The 24085-nt window shown below is 40.5% G+C and overlaps 1 protein-coding gene across 1 annotated transcript in view; it reads left to right on the plus strand.

Moving 5' to 3' along the window:
- Positions 1–5936: 5936 nt before the first annotated feature.
- Positions 5937–24085, plus strand: part of SH3TC2 (SH3 domain and tetratricopeptide repeats 2) — a 75405-nt gene continuing 57256 nt past the window's right edge. The window contains exons 1-3 of the mRNA XM_043986442.1: positions 5937–6094; positions 15775–15882; positions 18114–18241. Of these exons, the coding sequence (XP_043842377.1) occupies positions 6043–6094; positions 15775–15882; positions 18114–18241 (288 nt within the window). The 5' untranslated portion in view covers positions 5937–6042. The remainder of the gene's footprint in view (positions 6095–15774; positions 15883–18113; positions 18242–24085) is intronic.

Raw genomic sequence — 24085 nt, forward strand, 5'->3', positions numbered from 1 at the left:
CACTTGACACTTAGCTAACTAGCTGTGTGACCCTGGGCAAGTTACTTAACCCTCATTGCCCTGCAAAAAAAAACAACCAAAAAAAAAAAGAAAGAAAGAAAGTAGAGATAGCCTTGGGAGGGAAGGCAAATATTCCCTGCATCAGGCTCTAGGGAGAGTTAGTATCCCCCAGAGGCTGAAGATTGGGCAAGGACTCTGGCATGCACAGAACAGAAGATAAGAAAATGGTCCTGCCTCCTCTTGCTCCTACCAAAATTCTTATTGCTTAGAATGTCCGCACTGAAAGGGACCTTAGGGAATAGTTTACTCCAGTGCCTTCATATTATAGAGGCTCAGAGAAGGGACAGCAGTCACTCATGGTCACAGAGCCAAGTAGCGCTAGTTTTTGTTGTTCACTTGTGTCTGACTCTTTGTGACCCCACTTAGGGTTTTCTTGGTAAAGATATTGGAGTGGTTTGCCATTTTCTCCTCCAGCCCATTTTACAGATGAGGAAACTGAGGCAAATGAGGTTAAGTGACTTGCCCAGGGTCACATAGCTAGTAAGTGACTGAGACCAGATTTGTGTTCACAAAGATGTGTCTTCCTGACTCCAGGCCAGTTGCTCTATCCACTGTGTCACCTAGCTGTGCAAATTAGTGCTAGAGCTAGAACTAAACCCAGGTCTTCTAATTCCCAGGTGAGGTTCTTTCCCAATCCAAAGTGCTGCCTCTCCAATCTGCCTTATATGACCTAAGAAAATTGAGTGCCATGCTGCACTTAGCTCTTATGGTCTGGAGTCAGCACAGGATAATAGTTCAAGGTTTCCACCCAGAAAGAGATTCATTCTTCAATGCTCAGCTCCTTCAGTCTGGATACAGCAAGACCTGAGTTCAATTTCTTCCTCCTACATTTGGTGACTGTGCAACTATGGGCAAGTCATTTTGTTATGGAAAACCTTGGCGGAGAAACTCAAAGGGCACTCAGGAATGAGAAAGTGATTTATTAATGCGCGGGCCCAGAAGAGAGGAGCTCTCTGACAATCTGGGCCCGGAATGCATGTTCAAACTGCAATTATATACCTTTTAGTGTGGATGCAGACGGGTTTCATGGGTACATGGTAATGGCTACATTGTGGTAAAGCTGCTCACATACAGGGGATCATGGTTCTGTAAAAAGAGGCAGGCAGCTGGTGGAAGCAGTAAGCAACTGGAAAGGGGGCCTGCTGACTAGGACACAGGTGCCAAACCACAGTCTAATGGGAGAGAACAACTTGCCCTAGTTTCACATTTGGGGGGGCCCCAGTTTTATCCCCATATATTCCCATATTAATTTATGCTCTGTGAGCTTCAGTTTCTTCCTCTGTAAAATAAGAGGGTTGGACTAGGTGATCAAGAAAGTCCTTTAAATCCTGTGGTTTTGGCTGAGAATGAGAATATTTTTGGCATTTATTTATTTGTTTGTTCATTTATTTATTTTGTCATTCAAGCATTCATTCATTTCTTTATTTATCCATTATTCATTCATTCATTCGTTTGTTTGTTTATTGCAGGGCAATGAGGGTTAAGTGACTTGCCAGGGTCACACAGCTCGTAAGTGTCAAGTGTCTGAGGTCAGATTTGAACTCAGGTCCTCCTGACTAGGCTGGTCCTTTATCCACTAAGCCACCTACCTGCCCCCTTGGCATTTATTTAGAGTTATTTCTTCCAATATGTAATCCCTACTCACCCCAAGCCAGGCTGGGTAAAGTGTTATGCAGTTGAAAGGGCCCTGGTTTAGAAAAAAAGGATAGCTAATCATAAAGCTTAGTAGCTGTGTGACTGTGGACAAGTCACTTCACCATTCTGGGCTTTAGTTTTATCTGTTGTAATAATAGCTCACATTTATATAACACTTATGATGTGCCAGGCACTTTACAATTATCATCTCATTTGATCCTCACAATAAACCTGGGAGGTAGGTGCTATTATTGTCCCCATTCTACAGATGAGGAAACTGAGACAAACAGAGGTTAAGTGACTTGCCATGGATCACACAGTTAGTAAAAGTCTTGAAGATGGATTTGAACTCAGGTCTTCTTGATTTCAGGTCTAGTGCTGTGCAACCTAGTTGCTTACTAGGGATAATGATAATCAGAGGCATAGCTGGTAATTAATTATGGCATCCAGGGTTAAGTTGGGGAGGGGGGTGGATGTGGTAGTACAGAGAGGACAGTAAGTCTTGGTTGGGCCTAGTCCTTATGGTTACCCCCTGAAGGAGGCAGTATATGCTGTGGTTGGGCAAGCAGGGCAACCCACTGGGGGCTCAACAGTAGTAGGGCAGGAGAATGGGAACTTATGGAGTCATTAAACCAAGTAATCCTTGGAATGGGACAGAGCAAAGAGAGGTTATAGGCACAAATGATGGTCTGCCCTATTGGGTTCTGTCACTCTGAGAAACCCCAGAGAGGAGTCTGTGGGAGGCAACAGTCAGGGGTATGTAGGGAGTGAGGAGGAATGATGAGAGACAGAGACTTTGTGGAAGTGGGGACCCCAGGAGAAAAATAAAACTTTCATGTGCAGTCACACAGAACTATCCACTTGAGAAGGGAAGACACAGCAATTGAGCAAGAGGTCAGGCCCCTCAAGGTTGCTCCACCCTGCAGGACAAAACCCCTACTACCCACCCTGGTTACGGCTCAGCTACTATCTGTACTCTCTATAATACAAGGTTGCTTAGAGAAAAGTACTTTATAAACTGTGAAGAACAACAGAAATGTGAGCTAGTCATATTATTATCCTTATCTTCAAGCTCTTCCATGGGGTTGGGCTCTTGAAAAATTGAGCTTCCCTAAAAGATACACTGTAGGGAGGAGACATTCCTCTTTCTTTGTGTATGTGAGGGAGTGTCAGTACTGAACCTCCTTGGAGTACTTGGTGAACACTCCCTTTCTCACACACACACACACACACACACACACACACACACACACACACACACACACACAGACTCTCTCTCTCTCTCTCTCTCTCTCTCTCTCTCTCTCTCTCTCTCTCTCTCTCTTTTCTTGTAATTTTTGTATAAGAAACTGCCTTCCTAAACAGTCACACCAGGGAACATCATTGCAAAATCAGTCACCTGATTGCAGATGGGGGTGGCAAAGAGCCAAGCTTGGGTACAAAACCCAGGCATGTCACTAATTGTGTGACCTTAAGGAAGTCATTTCCCCTCTCTTGGCCCAAGTTACCTCATCTGTCAAATGAGCATGTTGGACTAGAATCAGAGATCCTTCAGCTGGGATCCATGAACTTTAAAAAAAACAAACAAGCCCCAAGCTCTTTTTATTATCCATATTTCAATATAATCGGTTCCCTTGGCAATCCCATGTATTTTATTTTATGCCCATAAAAAAGATGATCCCGAGAAGGGGGCCTTGGGTTCCAGCAGACAGTTAGAGGGGTCCAGGCCACATCAAAGGTTCCCTCAGTGAGAAGATCTCCAAGGACCCTCTTCCCCCTCAGACCTGTGCTGTAGAGATCTCTGTGATTCTAATAGTCCCTTTCCATGATTTTCTCAGGTTAGAAGCACATGGCTCCTGTTTTGTTGTGGGAGCCAAGATATGGGGAAATGATGTTTTGGAAAAGGTGGGGAGGGCCCCTGGATGAAGTCAGCGCAGGCAGCCTTTGTGACCCCTGCTCTGGTAAGTGCCCTGCCCTTCCCTTTCCTGGCCGGGACTGAACTTGGCTCTGCTGTCCTTGGCAAGCTTGCATTTTCACATGAGTGAAAGTGGCTGCAGGCAAAGGTTTGGGATGAACCGCGGTTCAAGGCCACAAGTTTGCTGTGCTATACCTTCAGCTTGCTTGGTCAGGTTACAGCACAAGGAAAAAGCGTTAGACTGAGTCACTTCTAAGACTCAGTTTCCCCCTCTATAAAATGGGAACAATAACAACTCTTTCCTTGTGTCCCTAGAGGAAGCTAGGTGGCACAGTGGAGAGAGTGCTGGGCTAGGAGTCAAAAAAAAAAGCCAAGTTCAAATCCTGCCTCACACACTGACTAGCTGTGTAACCTTGGGCAAGTCACTTAACCTCTGCGTGTCTCAGTTTCCTCAGCTGTAAAGTAGGGATAATAATAGTTCTGCCATTCAGGATTGTTTTGAGAATCTAATGGGACATTTGTAAAGTGTTCAGCACAAAGCCTGGCACATTTAGCTGCTGTGATTCTCAAATGAGGTAACAGATAAAACAAGTCTCTGCAAAGACACAAAGAATCACATAAATGAGGGCTATTTAATTGAATCTAAATCGACACAAATTAAGTACCTAAACAAAACAAAACACATTTCCTGCCCTCAAGAAATTTAGTTTCAAGAGATAGGCAGGTAGGGAGAGTCCTAGATTAGGAGTGAGGAGAACTGGAATTAGTGGTAGATACACAATCGACTTCCTGCACAGTATCACAGCCACAGCCAAACTGGACGGCTCATTCTTTCTGCAGCATGCTGTGCGCTCCACTCCCCCTCCATCCTTTTGTATGAGCTATCTCCTCTGCCAAGATTGTTCCACTGCACTCTGTGCTCCACCCCCTACTCCCCCCGCTCCCCAGGCCTCTGCTGAAGGAAAGTCTACCCATCAGCTTAAATGCCACCTTGAGGAAAACTTTCTTGATCCCTTTCAAAAGTGTCTATGACATATACTCATGGCCTCTGAAGGAATTAATCAGTTATTAGCTGTGTGACCTTGTGCCATCTGTCAGTCTCTCTGGGCCTTGAGACCTCTCAGCTCTAAGTATACTATTATTTTTTCACCTTTATTATATATTTCTTTTTATTATTTGGACATAATTTGCTCTGCAAAATACTTTCCCCACCCAATCCCTTTCTACAATTCATCCATAAAGAAACAAAATGTTTTGTATCCATCTAAGTACACTATTTTTTTTTTGGTCAGGCAATTGGGGTTAAGTGACTTGCCCAGGGTCACACAGCTAGTAAGTGTTAAGTGTCTGAGGCTGGATTTGAACTCAGGTCCTCCTGACTCCAGGGCCAGTGCTCTATCCACTGCACCACCTAGCTGCCCCTAAGTACACTATTAACCTTGGCTTTCTATGCTCCATGGTCCAAGATAGAGAGGCAGATAAAAGATAACATGAACGTGGTACAGTGGGAATGCACTGGAATTAAGACATTCCTACAGTCACATCTGGCCTCTGGAATTTTCCAGCTATATGGCCTTGAGCAAATCACTTAGCCTCTTAGAGCCTCAGTTTCCTCATCTGTAAAAAGGCATTAATGATGCCAGTAGTCCTTCCCTTACAGAGCTGCTATAAGGACCAGCTGAGATAATGTATGCAGAGTACTTTTATAGTGTAAAGGACTTTATAAATGTTAGTTGTAATTTTAAGTCCTCCTCGAGGCCCAACATACTTATTTCTGTGACTTGGGGAAAGAATGCAGCCAGGTAGCTTATTTTAACTGCCTTGGCCTGGGTTGGGGTGTTGAGCTGTGCCCAGAGATTCTCTTCTCTGCCCCCACCCCATCTCCTCCCCCACATTCTGGGACTGTTGTCAGGGTACAGGTTAGGTGACCAGTATTTGTAGAGAGATTAGGATTTGGGACCTCTTTCCAGGGAACCATAAAACTTTCCTTTTAAAAATAAAACACTTAATTTAGGGAGGGAGAGTGGGAGAGAAAACAGTAGCAGGAAAGCAAAAATCTCTCCCTGGGACTCCCACTCAGGCTGCCCCCACATGCAGCAAATATGCTTTCTCACATCGCAGAATGTGAAGAATGTCCCACATCCTGATAGGCCAGAAAGTTCCCTCTAAAGTCAACTGACCCATGGTGCAAGAGCTGTGGGGCTGCCCTGGGATTGCTGGCCTGGTCCCTCCCGCCCTTCCCTCTAGCCTCCTCCCAGCTGTAGGAAGGACAATCAAAGGCTGCATTGTGCATTGAGCAGACCAGAGGCTCTCCGGTGCCTGGGAGGAGGAGGCAGGCTGGGAAGGCTCCCCCCCCCCCCATCCTCCCCCAGGACTGCCCTGACGTGTGTTCCCTGGGGCCCCGGGCCTGGCTCCCGGATGATGGTGGACACATGGGCTGCTGTTTCGGTATTCCCAGGCTGAGGAGTGTGTGTCGGGGCCCAGGTGAGTTCTCTCCCATTACCCCCTCCCCAGGGTTTGGGGACTGCAGCAGAGTAAGAAATGCTAACCCTTGGCCTACAGTTCTATATATCTCAAGAAGGGTCAGAGACCTGTGTCACTAGGCCACACTTGGCCATGGCTTTCAGGGACTAGACTCCCAACCACAAAGAAACAGTTCATAGGCTCATCTGTTTTAGGACTAGAAGTGACCTTAAAGATCATAGAATCCAGACCTCATTTTTTTTTTAAACAAATCAGGAAATCAAGGCCCAGAGTGGTAAAGTAACTTGCCTAAGGTTACAGTTACTTTATGGTAGAACTGGGATTAAGACCTAGGCCTATCTCACTTCCTTATCTGGTAGTCTTTCCACCACCTTGAAAGCTGGGAAATTCAGAGCTTCTCTGGAATGCCCCCAATGGCATTCTTTTAGTTAGTGTCTGGTGAGGGCTTTCCTTCTCCCAAGGGTTCTGGGGGAACTGAACAAGCTAGGAGAGAGGCAGCTGAGTGTGGAGAATCTGGTGCTAGATTTAGAATCAGGAGCTCTGGGTTCAAGTTATCTTCTCGGTCACTGACTCTATACCACTGACTTTTCTCTGGGCTTCCCTACTCTTAGTCTTATGTTCCTCATCTGAAAAAAAAAAAAGATGAGGTGAAACAAAATGCCAAGGGTTCCTAATTGCTCTAATAATCATCTGTGGACTCATAGTCAATGAAGCTGGCTTCAAATCCTGCCTCAGATAATGACTTAATGATATCCCAGCAAGTCTTTTCCATTCTCTGAACCTCAGGTTTCCATATTTAGACAACTAGATGGCATAGTATATAGCTGGCCTCAGAGTCAAGAAGAGCTGAGTTCAAATCCTACCTCAGACACTTACTAGCTGTGTGGCCCGGTGGAAGCCACTTAACAGCTGTTTCCCTCAGTTTCTTCATCTGTAAAATGGGGATAATAATAGCACCTACTTTATAGGTTTGTTGTGAGGATCAAATGAGATAATATTTGTAAAGCACTTAGTAAATGTTATATAAATTCTTATTCACATCCCTCCCATCCATATAAAATGGGGATAATCTTTGCTCTTCCTTCCTTAAAAATTGTGTTGAGAATATGAAATAGCACAATATATGTGAAAGTACTTTGTAACTGTAACATGTTGTATAAATGGCAGTCACTGTATAATTAGCCGATGAGCTCACCCTTTTATTTTTAAAAGAATTAGTATTTTATTTTCCCCCAATTACATGTAAAAACAGTTTTTATATTTGTTTCTTTTTAAATTTTGAGTTCCAATTTCTTTCCCTCTCCTCCCTTCAACCCACATTGAGAAGACAAGCAACTTAATGTAGGTTATAGATGTAGCTCACCTTTTTAAAGAGCTTTACAGTTTGTTCACAAAGTAATCCAAGTGTTATCAGTTCCTTTGTTGAAATGAGCAGACTGAGACTTGCAGCAGTGAAGTATTGCTCTTCAGGTGGTGTAACTAATCCATAGCAGAGCTCAGACTCAAATCCAGATCTCCCACTTCTAACCCCACTGCTTACCCTGCCCCCAGTGCATTCAGCAGGCCTCACTCATCCTAAGGGCTCTAACTGTGGATGGGATGAGTCTATTAGCTTGATTTTGGGTAAAAGTAGGGAAAACCTACAAGTTCAATTGAGTCTCTATTGAGTTAGATTCCTGGAGTCCAGAGCATGGGCCCTCAGGTTTAAGTGGTAAAACTGACTTACATATATAATAATGATAATAATAAGAGACAGTGTGGTGTAATGGATGGAGAACTGATCTTGGAGGCAGGAAGACTTGGATTCAAGTTCTGTCTCTGTAACCCTAGGCAAAACACTTCTCGATGTTCTGGTCAGCTGTCTAGGACAAGAAGTTACAGACATAGTGCTGATCCTCACCTGTAGGAAGGCATTTCCTCACCTGGGACCTCCCTCTACTAATGAAATCACAGATTTAGTCTCTGTCCCTAATTATAGTAATAGCGATTCTTTTCAAGTTAGTTATGTCTGACTCTTCACGACCCCATTAGGGGTTTTCTTGGCAAAGATACTGGAGTGGTTTGCCATTTCCTTCTCTAGCTCAATTTACAGATGAGGAAACCGAGGCAGAGTTAAGTGACTTGTTCAGAGTCATATGGCTAGTAGGTATCTGAGGCTAGATTTGAACTCAGGAAGATGACTTCCTGACTCTAGCCCCAGTGCTCTATCTACTGTGCCTCCTAGCTGCCCTAGTAATAGCAATCGATAACATTTATCTAATGCTTTATGGTTTGCAAAGTCTTTTGATCACCATACCAACCTTGCCTATATCATGGATCCTGCCTTCTATCTGGAGCAGAACCCTAGTGTCCCTGAAACCTATGACTCTTTCCTTTTCTGCCCAGAGCATTGGCTAATCATAGCTGACATGGATTTAGCACTTGAAAAAAAATTGATCCAGAGATGTGAGTTCAAGACCTACTTGCCTTTGTCAACTCACTGGTCAACCTTGAGAAAATCACTTCTACCTCCCTTCTTTCCTTCATCCCTCCCTTCTTCCCTCCCTTCTTTTCATCCTTCCTTCTTTCCTTCCTTCCTTCCTTCCTTCCTTCCTTCCTTCCTTCCTTCCTTCCTTCCTTCCTTCCTTCCTTCCTTCCTTCCTTCCTTCCTTCCTTCCTTCCTTCCTTCCTTCCTTCCTTCCTTCCTTCCCTCCCTCTCTCCTCCTTCCCTCCCTCCCTCCTTCCTTCCTTTCTTTCTCCCTCCTTCCTTCCTTCCCTCTTTCCTTCCTCCCTCCCTCCCTTTGTGAAGATCTTGGGAAATCATTGATCTAGAGCTAAAAGAAACATTAGAGACCATTTTGTCCAATTCCTTCATTTGATAGATGAGGAAAATGAGGCCCAGAGAGGTTTATTTGCCTGTGAGTAACAGAGCTAGGATCTGAAGCCAGATTAACTGATTCTAAAGACTAGTGCTTGCTCCACTGAACTATCCTGCTTCCTCTAATCTCTCACATACCAATAATACATGTAAAGTACTTTGCAATGCTAAAGTGCTATAGAAAGAGAGGAGCCAACATTCTTCTTATTGATATTGTTGCTGAACCTAGCAATAAACTCTTGGAGGGAGGGAAAAATATTACTCTCATTTGATGGAAGAAGAATCAGGCTCAGAGAGGGGGCAGAGTTTCAAGTTTCATGAAACAGCCCAGCTCTCCTTCCCATGACTTTTCCAGTGGGAGCATCTATAGTCCCACCATGGTGCCTGTACACAGTGAGCCCTTAATAAGATGTTTATTGAATCCATGGCCACCCATCAGACCCACGCTGCCCACACTGAAAGTGATGCTGGGAAAAGAAATCTTGTGAGTTTCTGCAGTCTTTCTTAACCTTTGAAATTATTATCATCTTAGACCTCTTGTCCTCTGCAGTATTAAACGAGAAAAACAATGTCCACTCACATTGCCTCTGTTGCCTTTCCTCTAACACTCATCTTAAACCTTTCCATTCAGGTTCTGACCTCATCACTCCAAAGTTACCAATGCTATTTTTTAAAAAATCATTTTATGTAGCAATTAATTTATTGCATTAATTTATAGCAACTAATTTTACAAAGTACATTCTCCACAACAACTCTGGAAGACAACTAGTGCAAGGATTCTTATTCTCATTTTACATATGAGGTAACTGAGCCTGGTTACATAGCTAGCAAATGCTCTTTTTCTTCCACATTACATTTTTTCAGTAATATGACTTCCCCTTCTCTGGACCTCTGTTTTCCCATCTATAAAATCAGAGGATTGGAATAGAAAAACTTTAAGCATCTCTTCTACATCAAATTCTAATGGTATTAATACAAAATTAAACAAATAAAAAACCCCAACCCTTTTCTGGTCATTGTCCATTCTTCACAGTATGACAATTCTGAAAATGACCAAAAAAAAAAAGATAATGAGCAGTATGATAATTAAAAACATCAAAAAGGAATTTGCGTTTGATCTTGGCTTAGCTACTTTCTTCTCTGTCTTCTTCCTCACTGTCCCTTTAACACACACACACACATGTGTACACACACATATGCACACATACACATGCACAATATCATTGAGTTAAAATGACTGCCTTGTCACTTCAAAGTCCTGTATACTTGGGCTCTTCCTCTTTGGATAAATCTTCTTTAACCTTTGTCCCAGTGATTATGGCTGGTCTCATAGCATTTGTCTATTATTTCTGGGAAAGCCTTCTTCTGCCAAAGAGGGAAACGGGGAGTTTTCAGTTTATGAAATTTAGATTAAACATATAGAATGAAAGAATATCCCTAACGGCACTAGCAAGATGTTCTCAGTTGATTTTATGAGCTTCTTGTGGATTTGTTTTATACGAAAAGATTGTTTTTTCTGGCATTCACAGCATTTCTCCCACAGCATATGACCTTCTTATTGGTCATTTGCTTGGTTAGAAAAGTTCAAGTCACTTACTTTTGCACTTCATCCAGTTTCTTGTTTCTACTTTGGCTTCTACTTCTATCCAGGATATGCCCTTGTAGAGCCATTTCCACAAAAGTGATAAAGATTCTGGAATTGCCTTCTTGGAGCCTAGAATCTATGTCTTATATCTCCTTTGGGGACATCTTCTTTTGAATCACTTCTTCAATAGCTTTAATTAAGCTCAGAGTTTCTGTTTTACTCTGAGGAACATGATTTATGTTAATCTAAGAGAATTTCATTGCAACAGAAAGGCTACTGTGGGATACTATCTCACCAATCTTGTTTTTGATCATTTCCATGTATATACTGGTATTTCTTTAACTTTTGAGTGTCCTCTTTGCTATATCTACCTTCATAGTTGGGCAGCCAGGTGGCACATTAGATAGAGTACTGGGCTTGGAATCAAGAAGACTCATCTTCTTGAATTCAAATCCAGATTCACACACTTACTAGCTGTGTGACTCTGGGCAAGTCACTTAACTCTGTTTGTTTCAGTTTCTCGTCTGTAAAATGAGTTAGAGAAGGAAATGACCAACCACTCCAGTATCTTTGCCAAGAAAACCCCAATGGGGTCATGAAGAATCTGAAATGACCAAACAACAGCAAAACGTTTATAGTTGTTGATATCAAACTTTTATTTTTTTGCTCCATAATATATATCAATTTCTATGGCCAGGGAAATCCTTCCCCAATATAGCATCTAAATTGGTGCTTTCTTTTTAAGTCAGTGATAACAGATTTTTTTTCTGGGGATTGTCAATGAGGGTTAAGTGACTTGCCCAGGGTCACACAGCTAGTGTCTGAGGCCAGATTTGAACTCAGGTCCTCTTGTGACTTCAGGGCTGCTCCTCTATCCACTGTGCCACCTAGCTGCCCTGTGATAACAGATTTCTCTTTTGGATATCTTGTCTGTAGTCTCAATACTAGTCATTGATAGAAAGTCCTCCAAATTTCCCCATAGCTGTTTATTTTCCTTGAAAGAAAATTTGCCAGATTTAACAGGATACCTTGCCCTATGCTATAGTATCTGCCCTTTCCTTTACATTAAGAATACACTCTTAAAATTTCTTCACTACAGTCTCTGAGTAAACAATTAGATCTATTGAATCCAATTCTCAATTGTTAGCTATTTCTAGGAGGCAGCTAGGTGGTACAGTGGATAAAGTACTGTGCCTGGAGTCAGGAAGACCTGAGTTCAAAGCCAGCCTCAGACAGTTATTACCTGTGGGACCCTTAATCCACTGGAGACAGAAATGGCAAACAACTCCACTCCAGTATCTTTGCCAAGAAAACCCCATGGACAGTATTGATGTCCATGAGGTTGCAAAGAGTCAGCCAGGACTGAAAAACAATGACAAAAGCTGTTTCTGAGCTCCTTCTTTCCTCACTTGTAGATACCAAGAACCTCCTAACATTAGTGAGCTTGGGTACATCTAATGAAAATGGTCAATGGGAACCTTAGCTTCTATTTCTTCCCCATGACTCTGTGTTTCTGAGTAACCGGGTCCTAGGTCATCAGACTTTGCCTATTTCTGTTTTCTCATAGTAACTAGTTACTAACCAAATAGTTTCACTTGGTCCAGGAAGTCAAATATATATTTTCAGGGTTAAGTGACTTGCCCAGGGTCACACAGCTAGTAAGTGTCAAGTGTCTGAGGCCGGATTTGAACTCAGGTACTCCTGAATCCAGGGCTGGTGCTTTATCCCCCAATGATCTTTTAATTATCAAATCTGAGGGCCTCTTCTCAATCCTCATCCTTCTTGACCTCAGTAAAGGATTTGACACTGTTAACCACTCTTTCCTCCTGGAAACAATCTTCTCCATGAGTTTTTGTGACACTACTGTCTCTCAATTCTTTTCTTAATGGTCTGACTATTACTTTTCAATCTATTTGGTTGGATCCTCACCCATATGATACCCCTCTAGCTATGGGTATTATCTAAGACGCTTTTCTCTTCTCTCTCTATACTCTCTCCTTTGGAAACCTCATCAACTCTGACAGGTTTAATTATCATCTCTATCAGATGATTCCCAGATCTTTATATCTAGTCCTATTCTTTTTCCTTAACTCCAGTCATGCACCTCCAACTGTCAGTTGGTTATTTCAAACTCTGTGTGTGTGTGTGTATGATCCATATAGAACATATGTTCCATATGTATCTTAAATTTTAAAAAAAATAATATATATTTCCAACAATTACATGTTAAAACAATTTTTGACAGTTAAAAAAAACTTTTGAATTCCACATTATATTTCTCCTTCCATCCCTCCCCTCCTTCCTTTCTGAGATAGCAAACCATCAGATATTATAGGTTAAATATCTGCAATAATGGAAAACATCTCCATATTAGTCATTTTTTACAAGAAGACTCAAATAAAAGAAAAAGAATGAAAGGAAGAAAGTGAAAATAGCATGTTTCAATCTTTATTCAAGCAATATCAATTCTTTCTCTGGAGGTGAAGAGTATGCTTCATCATTAATCCCTTGGGATTGTCTTGGATTATTGTATTGATGAGAATAGCTAAGTCATTCACAGTTCTTCATTGTACAATATTGCTGTTCCTGTGTATAACATTCATCTGGTTCTGTTCACTTCACTTTGCATCAGTTTATGTAAGTCTTTCCAAGTTTTTCTGAAATCATCCTGCTTACCATTGCATCTTAAATTTAACATGTCCAAAGTATAATTATTTCTCTCCAAACTCACCCCTCTTATAAACTTACCTATTTCTTTCAAGGGCACCACTATCCTTCTGGATACCAGGTTCACAACCTCAGTGTTATCCTCAACTCCTCATCCTTCCTCATCCCATGCAGCCAATCAATTCTTTTTTCTTTTCTTTTCTTTTCTTTTCTTTTTTTTTTTGCGGGGCAATGAGGGTTAAGTGACTTGCCCAAGGACACAGCTAGTAAGTGTCAAGTATCTGAGGCCGTTTTTTAACTCAGCTCCTCCTGATTCCAGGGCGGGTGCTTTATCCATCGTGCCACCTAGCTGTCCCCCGCAATCCATTCTTAAACCTTGGAATTCTTACCTCCACAACATCTCTTAAAATTGTCTCCTCCTCTTTCCTCACTTAGCAACCACCCTAACTCAGGCTCTCATTGGCTCTCTCCTGAATGATCACAGTAACTTCTTAATTCATCTTCCTGTCTAAAGTTTCTCCCTTTTCCACTCTATCTTCTATTTAGTTGACAAAGTTATTTTCCCAAAGGATAGCTTTGATTATGTCACTCCCCTTCTTAGTGGCTCCCTATTAGCTCTAGAATAAAATATAATCTTGCATAGAAATAATATGGCTTTTTAAAGTCCTTCAGAACCTGTCTCAAACCTCCTTACAACCTTTTCTAAGGTCCAGCCTTTGTTGCTCTTCCTAATATATGTTCTCAGACATTTACTAGTTGTGTGGCCCTGTACAAGTCATTTAACCCCTAATAACCCTAAAAACATCTGGGGCCATCTCCAGTCATCCTGATATATATCCTGCCACTAGACCCAAATGGCTCTGGAGGAGAGAGTGAGGTTGGTGACCTTATACAGCCCTCCCTCACTTAAATCCAATTCACTGCAAGTCATGACATCACCCTGATGTCATGGTCCTCTTTGAGAATGAAGGACAAATAACAAAAATGATATTCTATCTTCCACACTTGCTGTCACCCCAAACCTGGAATTCACTCCTGTTTTACCTTTTAGAATCCTATTGCCTTCAAATACTCTGCTTGATCATCATCACCTTCTACATTAGGCTTTTCTTGAACCCCTTATTATTAATTATAGTAGTAGTATTAGGTGATGATAATGATGAGAAAGTACATTTCATTGAAAAAAGATAATCAAATCAACCAATATTTAATATTTCAATATTATGTGTGTCTGTATATACACATATATCCATAACACTATACCACATATGGTGTGAGTATGTAGATGTACATGTGAAGGCATGTGTATGTGTGTGCATGCATGCACATTATCTTCCCTAATAGAATGCAAGCTCTTTGAGGGTCAAGGACTATTTCATTTCTTTCTGTCTTTATCCCCAGCGTCTAGGAGAGTGCTGGACACGTAGTAAGTGTTTAACAAGTGCTTGCTGATTGGTTGCTTTGAAGGTCTTTTTTCAATGAAATATACTTTCTCATCATCATCACTTAATACTACTATAATAATAATAATTAATAATAGTAGTAATAATATAAGCTCAAGCTTATATACAACCTTTAAATTTTACAAAGTTCGTTTCATTTATTCTCTCAATGGACTTCACAACAACCAATTATGACAGACAGAGATTATCCCCATTGTATGGGTACATTAACTGGGTCTCAGGAAAGGGTTAATAAATAGGGATGTTTACATTCTAGTTCTTTCCCCTTTACTACACAATCTCTCATTCATGTCCCAGCCAACTAGGGTGTCCCTCTAAGGACCCTTTATAACATTGTGTCTGGTTTATACAGAGCCTTAGGTCAGGGCTGACAGTCTAGGGCTGGCATGGGCACAAAAGGGGGCATTCCAAATCGATGCTAGGTCCATGGCTCATATTCCATCTATTTTAATTATCTATGCTCTAAGTTCTCTTTTAACTCTGAAATTTTTTATTTTATGTTCTAAAGCCATGCAATGTTCCAAGGCATCAACCAGCTCTAATATTCCATGTTCTGAGGTTTCTTCTAGTTCAGACATTCATTTTTATATTCTAAGGTCCCTGCTTGCTTTAGCATTCGGTGTTCTAATTCTAGTTCTGGCATTCTATATTCTATGAGAACTTGCTACAACTCCTTTTATTTACTATACGTTATGCTCTAAGGTTCCTTCTAGTTCTAACATTCTATGTTCTAAGACCCTTTACAGCTCTGACAACTTATTTTCTAAGATCTCCTCTAATTCTGAAAGGCCTAGTGCTCAGTGGGTACCTCCCAGTACTTTTCCCATCTGAAGCATTCTGGGGAATAATTACCTGGCTTCACTATCGACTAAAAATTGTCCCTTCTGCTGCACTTGTTAGAGTCAGAAAGGCCTGGGTTCAAATACTGCCTCAGACATTGACTGTATGACTAAGCAAGTCACTTAATCTTTTTCAATCTCAGTTTCCTCATCTGTGAAATGAAGGGGTTGGATTCACTTGCTTCCAAAGTTCCTTCTAGCTCTAAGTCTATGAGGCTTATCTGGGAATTGCTTAGTCTGAGCCTTAATTTGTCTTTTTTCCCCTCCAGGTAAAGAGGCTCCCTCTAATGCACAAGCTCCCTCCAATGGACTCAGACGGTCAACAGTCTCAGCAAAAAGCAAGGGAAAATGTTTCCAGTCACAGTCTATGACATCAGGTATCTGAATACCTGGAGTGGGAGGAGAATCAAAGGGTCCCCCCCTTTTTCATCTTCTACATGGTCTATGCCAACATTCCCCCTCTATCCAGTCTTATCCCTTTTGGCACTCCCTCCTTATACAGACTGTTTGAGGCATCTTCCTAATGCACCACTCAGTTCAATGACCCTCCCTTGATTTCAATATATATATATATATACCTATATATTAAAAACGAATAGACAATTATTTTTATCCCTCCCGCCTCTCTATAACCACTGGGGTGGGGAGAGAAAGAAAGAAGAGGGGAGGGAGGTAGAGAGGGCAGGATAAAGAAGGAAGGAAGGAAGGAAGGAAGGAAGGAAGGAAGGAAGGAAGGAAGGAAGGAAGGAAGGAAGGAAGGAAGGAAGAGAAAGAAGGAAGGAAGGAAGGAAGGAAGGAAGGAAGGAAGGAAGGAAGGAAGGAAGGAAGGAAGGAAGGAAGGAAGGAAGAAAGGAAGGAAGGAAGGAAGGAAGGAAGGAAGGAAGGAAGGAAGGAAGGAAGGAAGGAAGGAAGGAAGGAAGGAAGGAAGGAGGGAAGGAGGGAGGGAGGGAAATTCCCACAACTGTCAAGTCCAAAACTGCATTTTTTATTCTGTTTCTTTGTCCATTATCTCTCTGAGATAATGTACCTGAGATGGGTAGTTCTTTTTCAGTCCTACAGAATCATGACTGATTTTACATTGATCAGAATTCTTAATTCTTTCAAAATTATTCATTTTTTACTATACTGATATTATAAATTGTTCTTTCTTTACATCAATTCATACAAGTTTTTCCATGTTTTGTTGAAATTATTTTTTCCTTCATTTCTTACAGCACAACAGTATTCTATTATATTTATATGCCAGAGTTTGTCCAGTCATACTCCAAATTTATGGACAGCCCCTTAGCTTCTAGTTTGGAGGCGTTCTTTTTCCATAAAAAGAGTTGCAATAAATATTTTGGTACATATAGGACCTTAGACCTAGCAGTGATATAGATGGGTATGCACTGTACAGTGACTTTGTGCACAATTCCAAATTGCTTTCCAGAATGGTTAGACCCATATACAGCTCCTCCTTTGCTCAAAAATCTTCCATGGTTTCCTATTGCCTTATAGTATAAGTTCTAAAATGCTCAGCCCTGTATTTACTCAAGGTCCACCCTGTTCAAATATATCTTTTAGCATTGTCTCAAAATTCTCTGCTCCAGGGATTCAAGCCATATCTTGACCAGCCAAATTGAATGAAATGTTTGATCACACTCTATGGATTCCCACCTCAATGTCTCTATTCCACTGTTCCCTGTGTCTGGAATGCTCTTTCCCTCTTCCCATTCCCTGCCCCTGACTATTGGTATCATAAGTTTCTTAGGCACTAAGAGCTGGAAAGTACCTTGGAGATTATCTAGTCCAGTCCTCTGATTTTATAGATGAAGAAACAGCACTAAGGAGAGGGAGGGACTTACTCAAGGTCACACAGATAATAAGTATCAGAACTGAGAACTAATCCACTGTTTTATTGATTGATCATTCTAGCTGAGGAAGGCTTATGTTTGCAAATGTTTTATCTACTCAACTAGATTACAGATTCCTTTAGAGCAGGAGCTGTGTTATATTTCTCTTCATATCCAACCTCAGCACTGAGCATATTGCTGGACTCATGATGTTTTCAATAAAGCGTGAATATCATAAAATATCTAAGCTGAAAGGGACCTTAGACAGTATATATGCCAAATCTTCTATTAATGGATGAGGTAATTGAGGTCCAGAGAAAAGACATGACTTGTATAAATCACACAGGTAGTCAATGACAGAACCAAGGCTAGAACAAAGATCCCCTGACTCCTAGCCCTGTAGTCTTGAATTTCGGCAAGGATATTTTTGTTAGTATAACAACATATGAAAATTGTCGGCTGCAAAGCTTGACCTAGAATCTATTTCCTTATTGAGTGGAATCTGTAGCAGTTAACTAAGAGATCTGATTTTAACTCCCAATCCTGCTATTTATTTTCTGAATCATCTTGGAAAAATCACCCCTCCCCCACTTTCTGGACCTCATTTTTCTCTTTTTTTCAAAATGAGTATATTGGATTAGATGGATTCTTTGATATATTCTAGCTAAAAAATTCTGTCACCATGTTTGGGAAGCCAAGGTGGTTATTCTCATATCAACCCCCTTCATTTCAATATTCCACATTCCACATGCCTACGATGTCTATTTTTTTTTCAGAGATCCCCCTCTCTTTCTCTGTGTATAGCCTCTCTGGGCAGGGAATCAATGAACAACTCCAAGAGGCTGCAAGAAAAAGGTTGTGGGCCATGGAGAATGATAACAAGGAAGTCAATGCATTGTTCAAGGTAAGATTCTACCCCCAAGTGAAGAGGAGATAGGGAACTTCTAAATGTACTCTTTAATGGGCATGAAATGATTGTGTGGTTTAATATGTGAGCACCTAAACATATTAAGCACCAACTGAGATCTCTGCACTATGCTAGGGAGTGGTGAAGAAACAAAATTTCTATAAGGCACAGTCCTAACCCTCATGCAGCTTATACTTTTGCAAGGGGAAAAGATGCAAAAATGGTCATTAGTACAATGCATGATAATTGTACTAGAAAATTACAAAACAAAATGCTATGTAAAGTATAATGAGGAGGGTGAATATTGATGGAGGATACCAGAGGTGTCCTAAAAGAGGTAACCTTTGATTTGAGCTTTAAAGTAGAGGTAGTACTTGCACTTGGTAGAAAGGTGATAAACTACAGGTATGGAATGAGGAATACACTGTCCAGGTGCTAGTTTATTTTGCTTAACTGTTTTTCTTAATTATAAGGGAGAGATCAGTTGGGAAGGGACAGTAGTATATACAAAGCATTAATGGTGTTCAGTTTAAGAAAAATGGAAGGGAAAAAGATAAGAATAAAAGTCTCTGAATATGTAGAATTTTACAAAATAAAAGACACCATTCAGTAAAGTGAAAGTAATGATGGATTAAAAGTAGAGCATAGAAGTCTTTGGGGAATTAAGGTAAATAAAATTAATAAGTGAATAAAAAGGCACTGGTTTACTTTGGAAAGTTATAGAACCTCTCCCTTAGATATTTTACAAGATATCATAAAACCACAGGAATTTTCCTGCTCTTATAGAGAGGTAGGGAAACACAAATGCTCCATGTTACATTTTATACCAGACACAATTGTTGTATCATTGGTTTTAATAAACTGTTTCTTTGAGACAAGGGAGGGTATGTTGGAAAATGTCTGTGGCATTAAAACTTTTCAGGTAATTTAAAAAATATATGAGTAGGAGTTGAACAGAAAAAAAAAGATGGGGAAAGAAAATATTCCAGCTACAATGAACAGACTAATCAAGATGAGGAGGTATGAGAACACAAAGTATTAAGATGTACAGAATTGTTTAGTTTGGCTAGACCATGAAGTGTGTGAAGGAGTATAATTTGAGCTACAAGTCTGTGATTCTTGAGTGCCCAGGCAAAGGAGTCTGAACATTGTTGTTGTTGTTGTTGTTGTTATTGTTGTTGAGTCATTTTTCAGTCACGTCCAATTCTTTGTGACCCTATTTGGTGTTTTCTTAGCAAAGATACTAGAATGGTTTGTCATTTCCTTCTCTAGCTCATTTTACAGATGAGGAAACTGAGGCAGAGTTAAGTGACTTGTCCAGAGTAACACAGCTAGTGTCTGAAGCCAGATTTGTACTCAGAAAAATGAGTCTTCCTGACTCCAGGTTGGATACTCAATCCACTGCACCACCTAGCTGTCCCTATGAATTTAAGTGGAAATAAATTGCTCCTGAAGACTTCTGTGTGGAAGGAAGACATGACTAGATATGGATGAGAAAGTGTTCTGATAATTGTATGAAGGATAGATTGAAGGGGAGAGAATGAGAGTGACAAGGTATATTAGGAGGCAATTGGAATAGCTTAGGAGGGTGGTTCTGAAGACCCAATACTAGATTTGTGGACAAAGCAATAGAAAAGAAGTGATAGATTCAAGAAACATTGATGCATGTCATGGTCACATTTTGGTAACTAGTTGCATGGTGAAAATAAGCAGAAGGAAGAGTCAAAAATAATCCCAAGATAAAGAACTTCAAGGTTAGATTTCTAGAAGGATTGTCATTATGATTATTGAAGTCTCAGGAGATGAGGACAGAAGGTAGAGTAGAGAGCATGATTGTGAACCAGGTATTAATCTCATAGAAAAGTTGAGAGAATGACCTGGGATGGAAGTCAGCAATATAGATGGTGATTGGGTGGTTCAGATGGATTGAATAGAGCTGTAAATAGAAATGATCACTGAGGGATGGATGGTCTAGAAGTGTTCATTGGAAGTAAGGAGTATGTTTCTCTATTGTCCTGCCTCTATTATTTGGGAGAATGAAAGAAGGAATAAGCACTTGTCCAGAGCCTGGTTTCTATTAAAGGGAAGAGGTAGAATATTATTTGGAACTTCTAGGATATCTGGTAACCAGTAGATGATAGAATGGGGGTAACCGGTAGTTCAGAGCTTAGAGTGCCAGTCTGATAAATGATGAGTCACTAGTTCAATCTTTAGGCAGCTGGGTGGTACAATGGTTAGAGTGAGGGGCTTGATGTCAAGAAAGCCAGAGATCAGTTCCTGCCTCAGACACTGCCTAGTTATGTGATCCCCTAGGAAAGTATTTAACCTCTCTTAGTCTTAGTTTCCTTAGCTGAAAAAGGGTTTTACTTCATGGCCTCCAAGATCCCTTCTAGTTCCAAATTAATCATTTAAAATCCTGTGACCCTCAGTGGGGCTGGAGAGGCAGAAATATAATAATAGCTAACATTAGGCCTTTCCTGGTCTGCTCAACTGCAAGTGCTTTCTACTGAGAGGCTGCCTTCAATCTATACAGTATTCATTTTATATGAACTGATTCCTGCATATGTTGTCTCCCCCATTAGAATATAAGCCACTTGAAAAGAACAGTGAGAGTTTTTGCTTTTTCTTTGTATTTCCAGGATTAGCACAGTGCCTAGAATCTAGTCAGCTCTTTGGACACTTGTTGGTTCTTGACTGATTGATTTACAAAACACTTTACATTCATTATTTCATTTAACCCTCACAATAGCACCATGAGGCAGTTATTGCTCAGTCATTTAAGTTGGGTCTGACTGTCTGTGACCCCATTTGGGGTTTTCTTGCAGACACTGGAGTGGTTTGCTATTTCCTTTCCCATCTCATTTTATGGATGAGAAAATGGAGGCAAGCAGGGTTAAGTGACTTGCCCAGGGTCACACAGCTAGTAAGTGTCTTGGGTAAGATATAAACTCAGGTCCTCCTGACTCTAGGCCCATGCTCTATCCATTGCACCACCTTGCTTCCAAGTCAGTTGAATTCAGTTCTGTAATCACAAAATCAATATGATTTTGAAATCTAAGAAGAAATACAAACATCAAGGTGAATTTGAAGGAGAAAATTCCACCATTTAATTATAAAAGATGTCAGAAGATAGTCTAGGAGCATGGGGATAAATTCTGAGCTCCTGGGCTAGAAGTTAGAAAGTAATTCTTTATCCTAGAATCACGAGATCCTTGACTCAGAACCAGAAGGGACCTTAGAGGCCATTTAGTTCAAACCCCTAATTTTACTGAGGGACAGAGAGATTAAATAGCTCTGATAAGGTCACACAATTAATAAATGTCTGAGATAACATTTGAAACCAGGTCTTCCTGACCTCAAGTCCAACGCTCCACCTACTGGACCATGCTGCCTCTTAATCATAGAAATTCAGAGTAGAATAGGATTTCAGGAGTTATCCAGTTCAATTCATGTCAGCACAAGATGGTCCTCTACAACAATATTTTTTTTTTGTGGGGCACTGAGGGTTAAGTGACTTGCCCAGGGTCACACAGATAGTAAGTGTCAAGTGTCTGAGACTGGATTTGAACTCAGGTCCTCCTGAATCCGGGGCGGGTGTTTTATCCACTGCACTGCCTAGCTGATAGCCCACCACATACAATGCTTTAATACGGTTTTCAAAGTGCTTTACATGTTATTTCATTTGATCTTCACAACAACCCTGTTAGATAGATGCTATTATCATTCCCATTTGGCAGGTGAAGAAACTAAGGCTGTGAGAGGAGACTTGCCCACTGTTAATAAGTAACTGAGGCAGGATTTGAACTTAGTTCTTCCCAACTCCAAGTCCAACATTCTATCCAGTACACTAACTAGCGACCTCATAACTCTGACAAGTAAACACTAAAGCTCTGTTTGAAGTGTTCTGGTCATAGGGAATACCCCATTTACTTTGGAGAGGTTCTACATTTTTGGAAGTTTTTTTTTTTTCTTTTATGGAGCCAAAAATCTGCCTCTCTACAACTTACATCAACTGCTCCTAGTTCTGTATTTGGAGGTCACTCGTGACAAGTAGTATATCTCTTCCACACAGCAGCTTACTTCAGCTGCTTGAAGGTAGCTATCATGTTACCTCTAAGCCCTCTTGTCCTTCCTGACTAAACATCATGTGATCGTAGGTTTTTAATTTCATCTGATCCTATGCTATAGTCTTGCAGTCAGCCCTTCTTTGTCTTAAGTGTCCTCTTCTGAACCCTGTCCACCTTATTTATTATGTCCTTCTTAAAATGTGGTATCTGGAATTGATCGTGAGACTGTTGCAGATGTGTTCTGAATATGGCAGATTTCAGGGGGATCATCACCTATTGCATACTGTATCCTATGCTTCTCTTAATGCAGCCCAAACTTACATTAGATTTTTTGGCTATTATGTTGCATTATTGATTCATATTGATCTGTTAGTCTACTAAAACCCCTAAGTCCTATTGCTTAGTCACACTCCTCACTTTGTACTTGCTAAGTTGATTTTTTGAGCCCAACAATAAAACTTTACTTTTGTTTCTATTACATTCCATCTTATTTGATTCAGCCTATCTCTCTAGAGCAGTGGTGTCAAACTCAAATAGAAATAGGAGTCCCTAAATTGTACATAAGGATCCCTACAGGCCACATATTATCTTCTTTTAAAAATGTAATGTTATCGGGGCAGCTGGGTGGCACGGTGGATAGAGCACCGGCCCTGGAGTCAGGAGTACCTGAGTTCAAATCTGGCCTCAGACACTTAATACTTACTAGCTGTGTGACCCTAGGCAAGTTACTTAACCCCAATTGCCTCACTAAAAATTTTTAAAAAATTAAAAAAAATGTAATGTTATCTATTTTTATTGCATTTTTATTTATTTTTTCTAAATATTTCCCAGTTATATTATAACCTAGTTCAGCCACACATGGGAGCATTTTGGGCAGCAGGAAGCCTGTGGGTGGTGTGTTTGACAGCTTTGCTATGGTTTTTTGAGGTCTGCTTGGATCCTAATAGTGTCATCTAATGTGTAAACTGTCACTTTCAATGTGGTGTCACATAATAATAATATCATCAAGACCACATATTAACATTTTGTCCATAAGGATGGTAAATACTTGGCCAAAATATAGATAACTAGGATCTGTTACATTGACCTGATCTACCTAGTAGTCTAGTAAACCTGTTTTGACTTGGGGTTTTTGTTTTTTTTTTATATTTTTGAGGCAATGAAATAGGGCATGACTTGTTCTTGGTGAAGTAATCTGCCGTTTTCTGGATTTTTACCTGGATATTTTCTAGATGTTCAGGAATCAATTCTAACATTTTCTAGAACTTTGCCAAGAGAAAAAAGTCGATTTCTCTGGGACAGAGTCTATAGACTCTACTTTTTCAGTGTTTTTGAAAATCAATACATTTACTTTTCTTTAGTCCTATAGCATTTCATCTATTCTCTATGATTGTTCAAAGATCATCGAAAGCGTCCCAGGAGTCACATCCTACAGTTGTTCCAGGATTGTAGAATATAACTTATATGAGCTGGTGATAGAGATTAGTTAAAGTAATTTAATTGGGACAGAATCCCAGAGTACAAAGCAACCTTAGCCCCTATGGAGTCCAACCTTATATAAGAATTCCTGCTACACAATTCCCTCAGGTGATTATTTGACCTCCATTGAGGATTTCTAATGAGCAGGAACTGATTGCTTCCCAAAGCAATTCATTCCACCCTTGAATAACTTTAATTGTTAGGAAGCTTTCCCTTAAATTAAGTCTAAACTCACTTCTCTGAAGCTCTTAAACGAATTTTTTAAAAAATCCTTTTTGTTGTCCTTTTTCTTTGG

This window comes from Dromiciops gliroides, chromosome 2 (assembly GCF_019393635.1).
Source record: "Dromiciops gliroides isolate mDroGli1 chromosome 2, mDroGli1.pri, whole genome shotgun sequence".
NCBI lineage: Eukaryota > Metazoa > Chordata > Mammalia > Microbiotheria > Microbiotheriidae > Dromiciops > Dromiciops gliroides.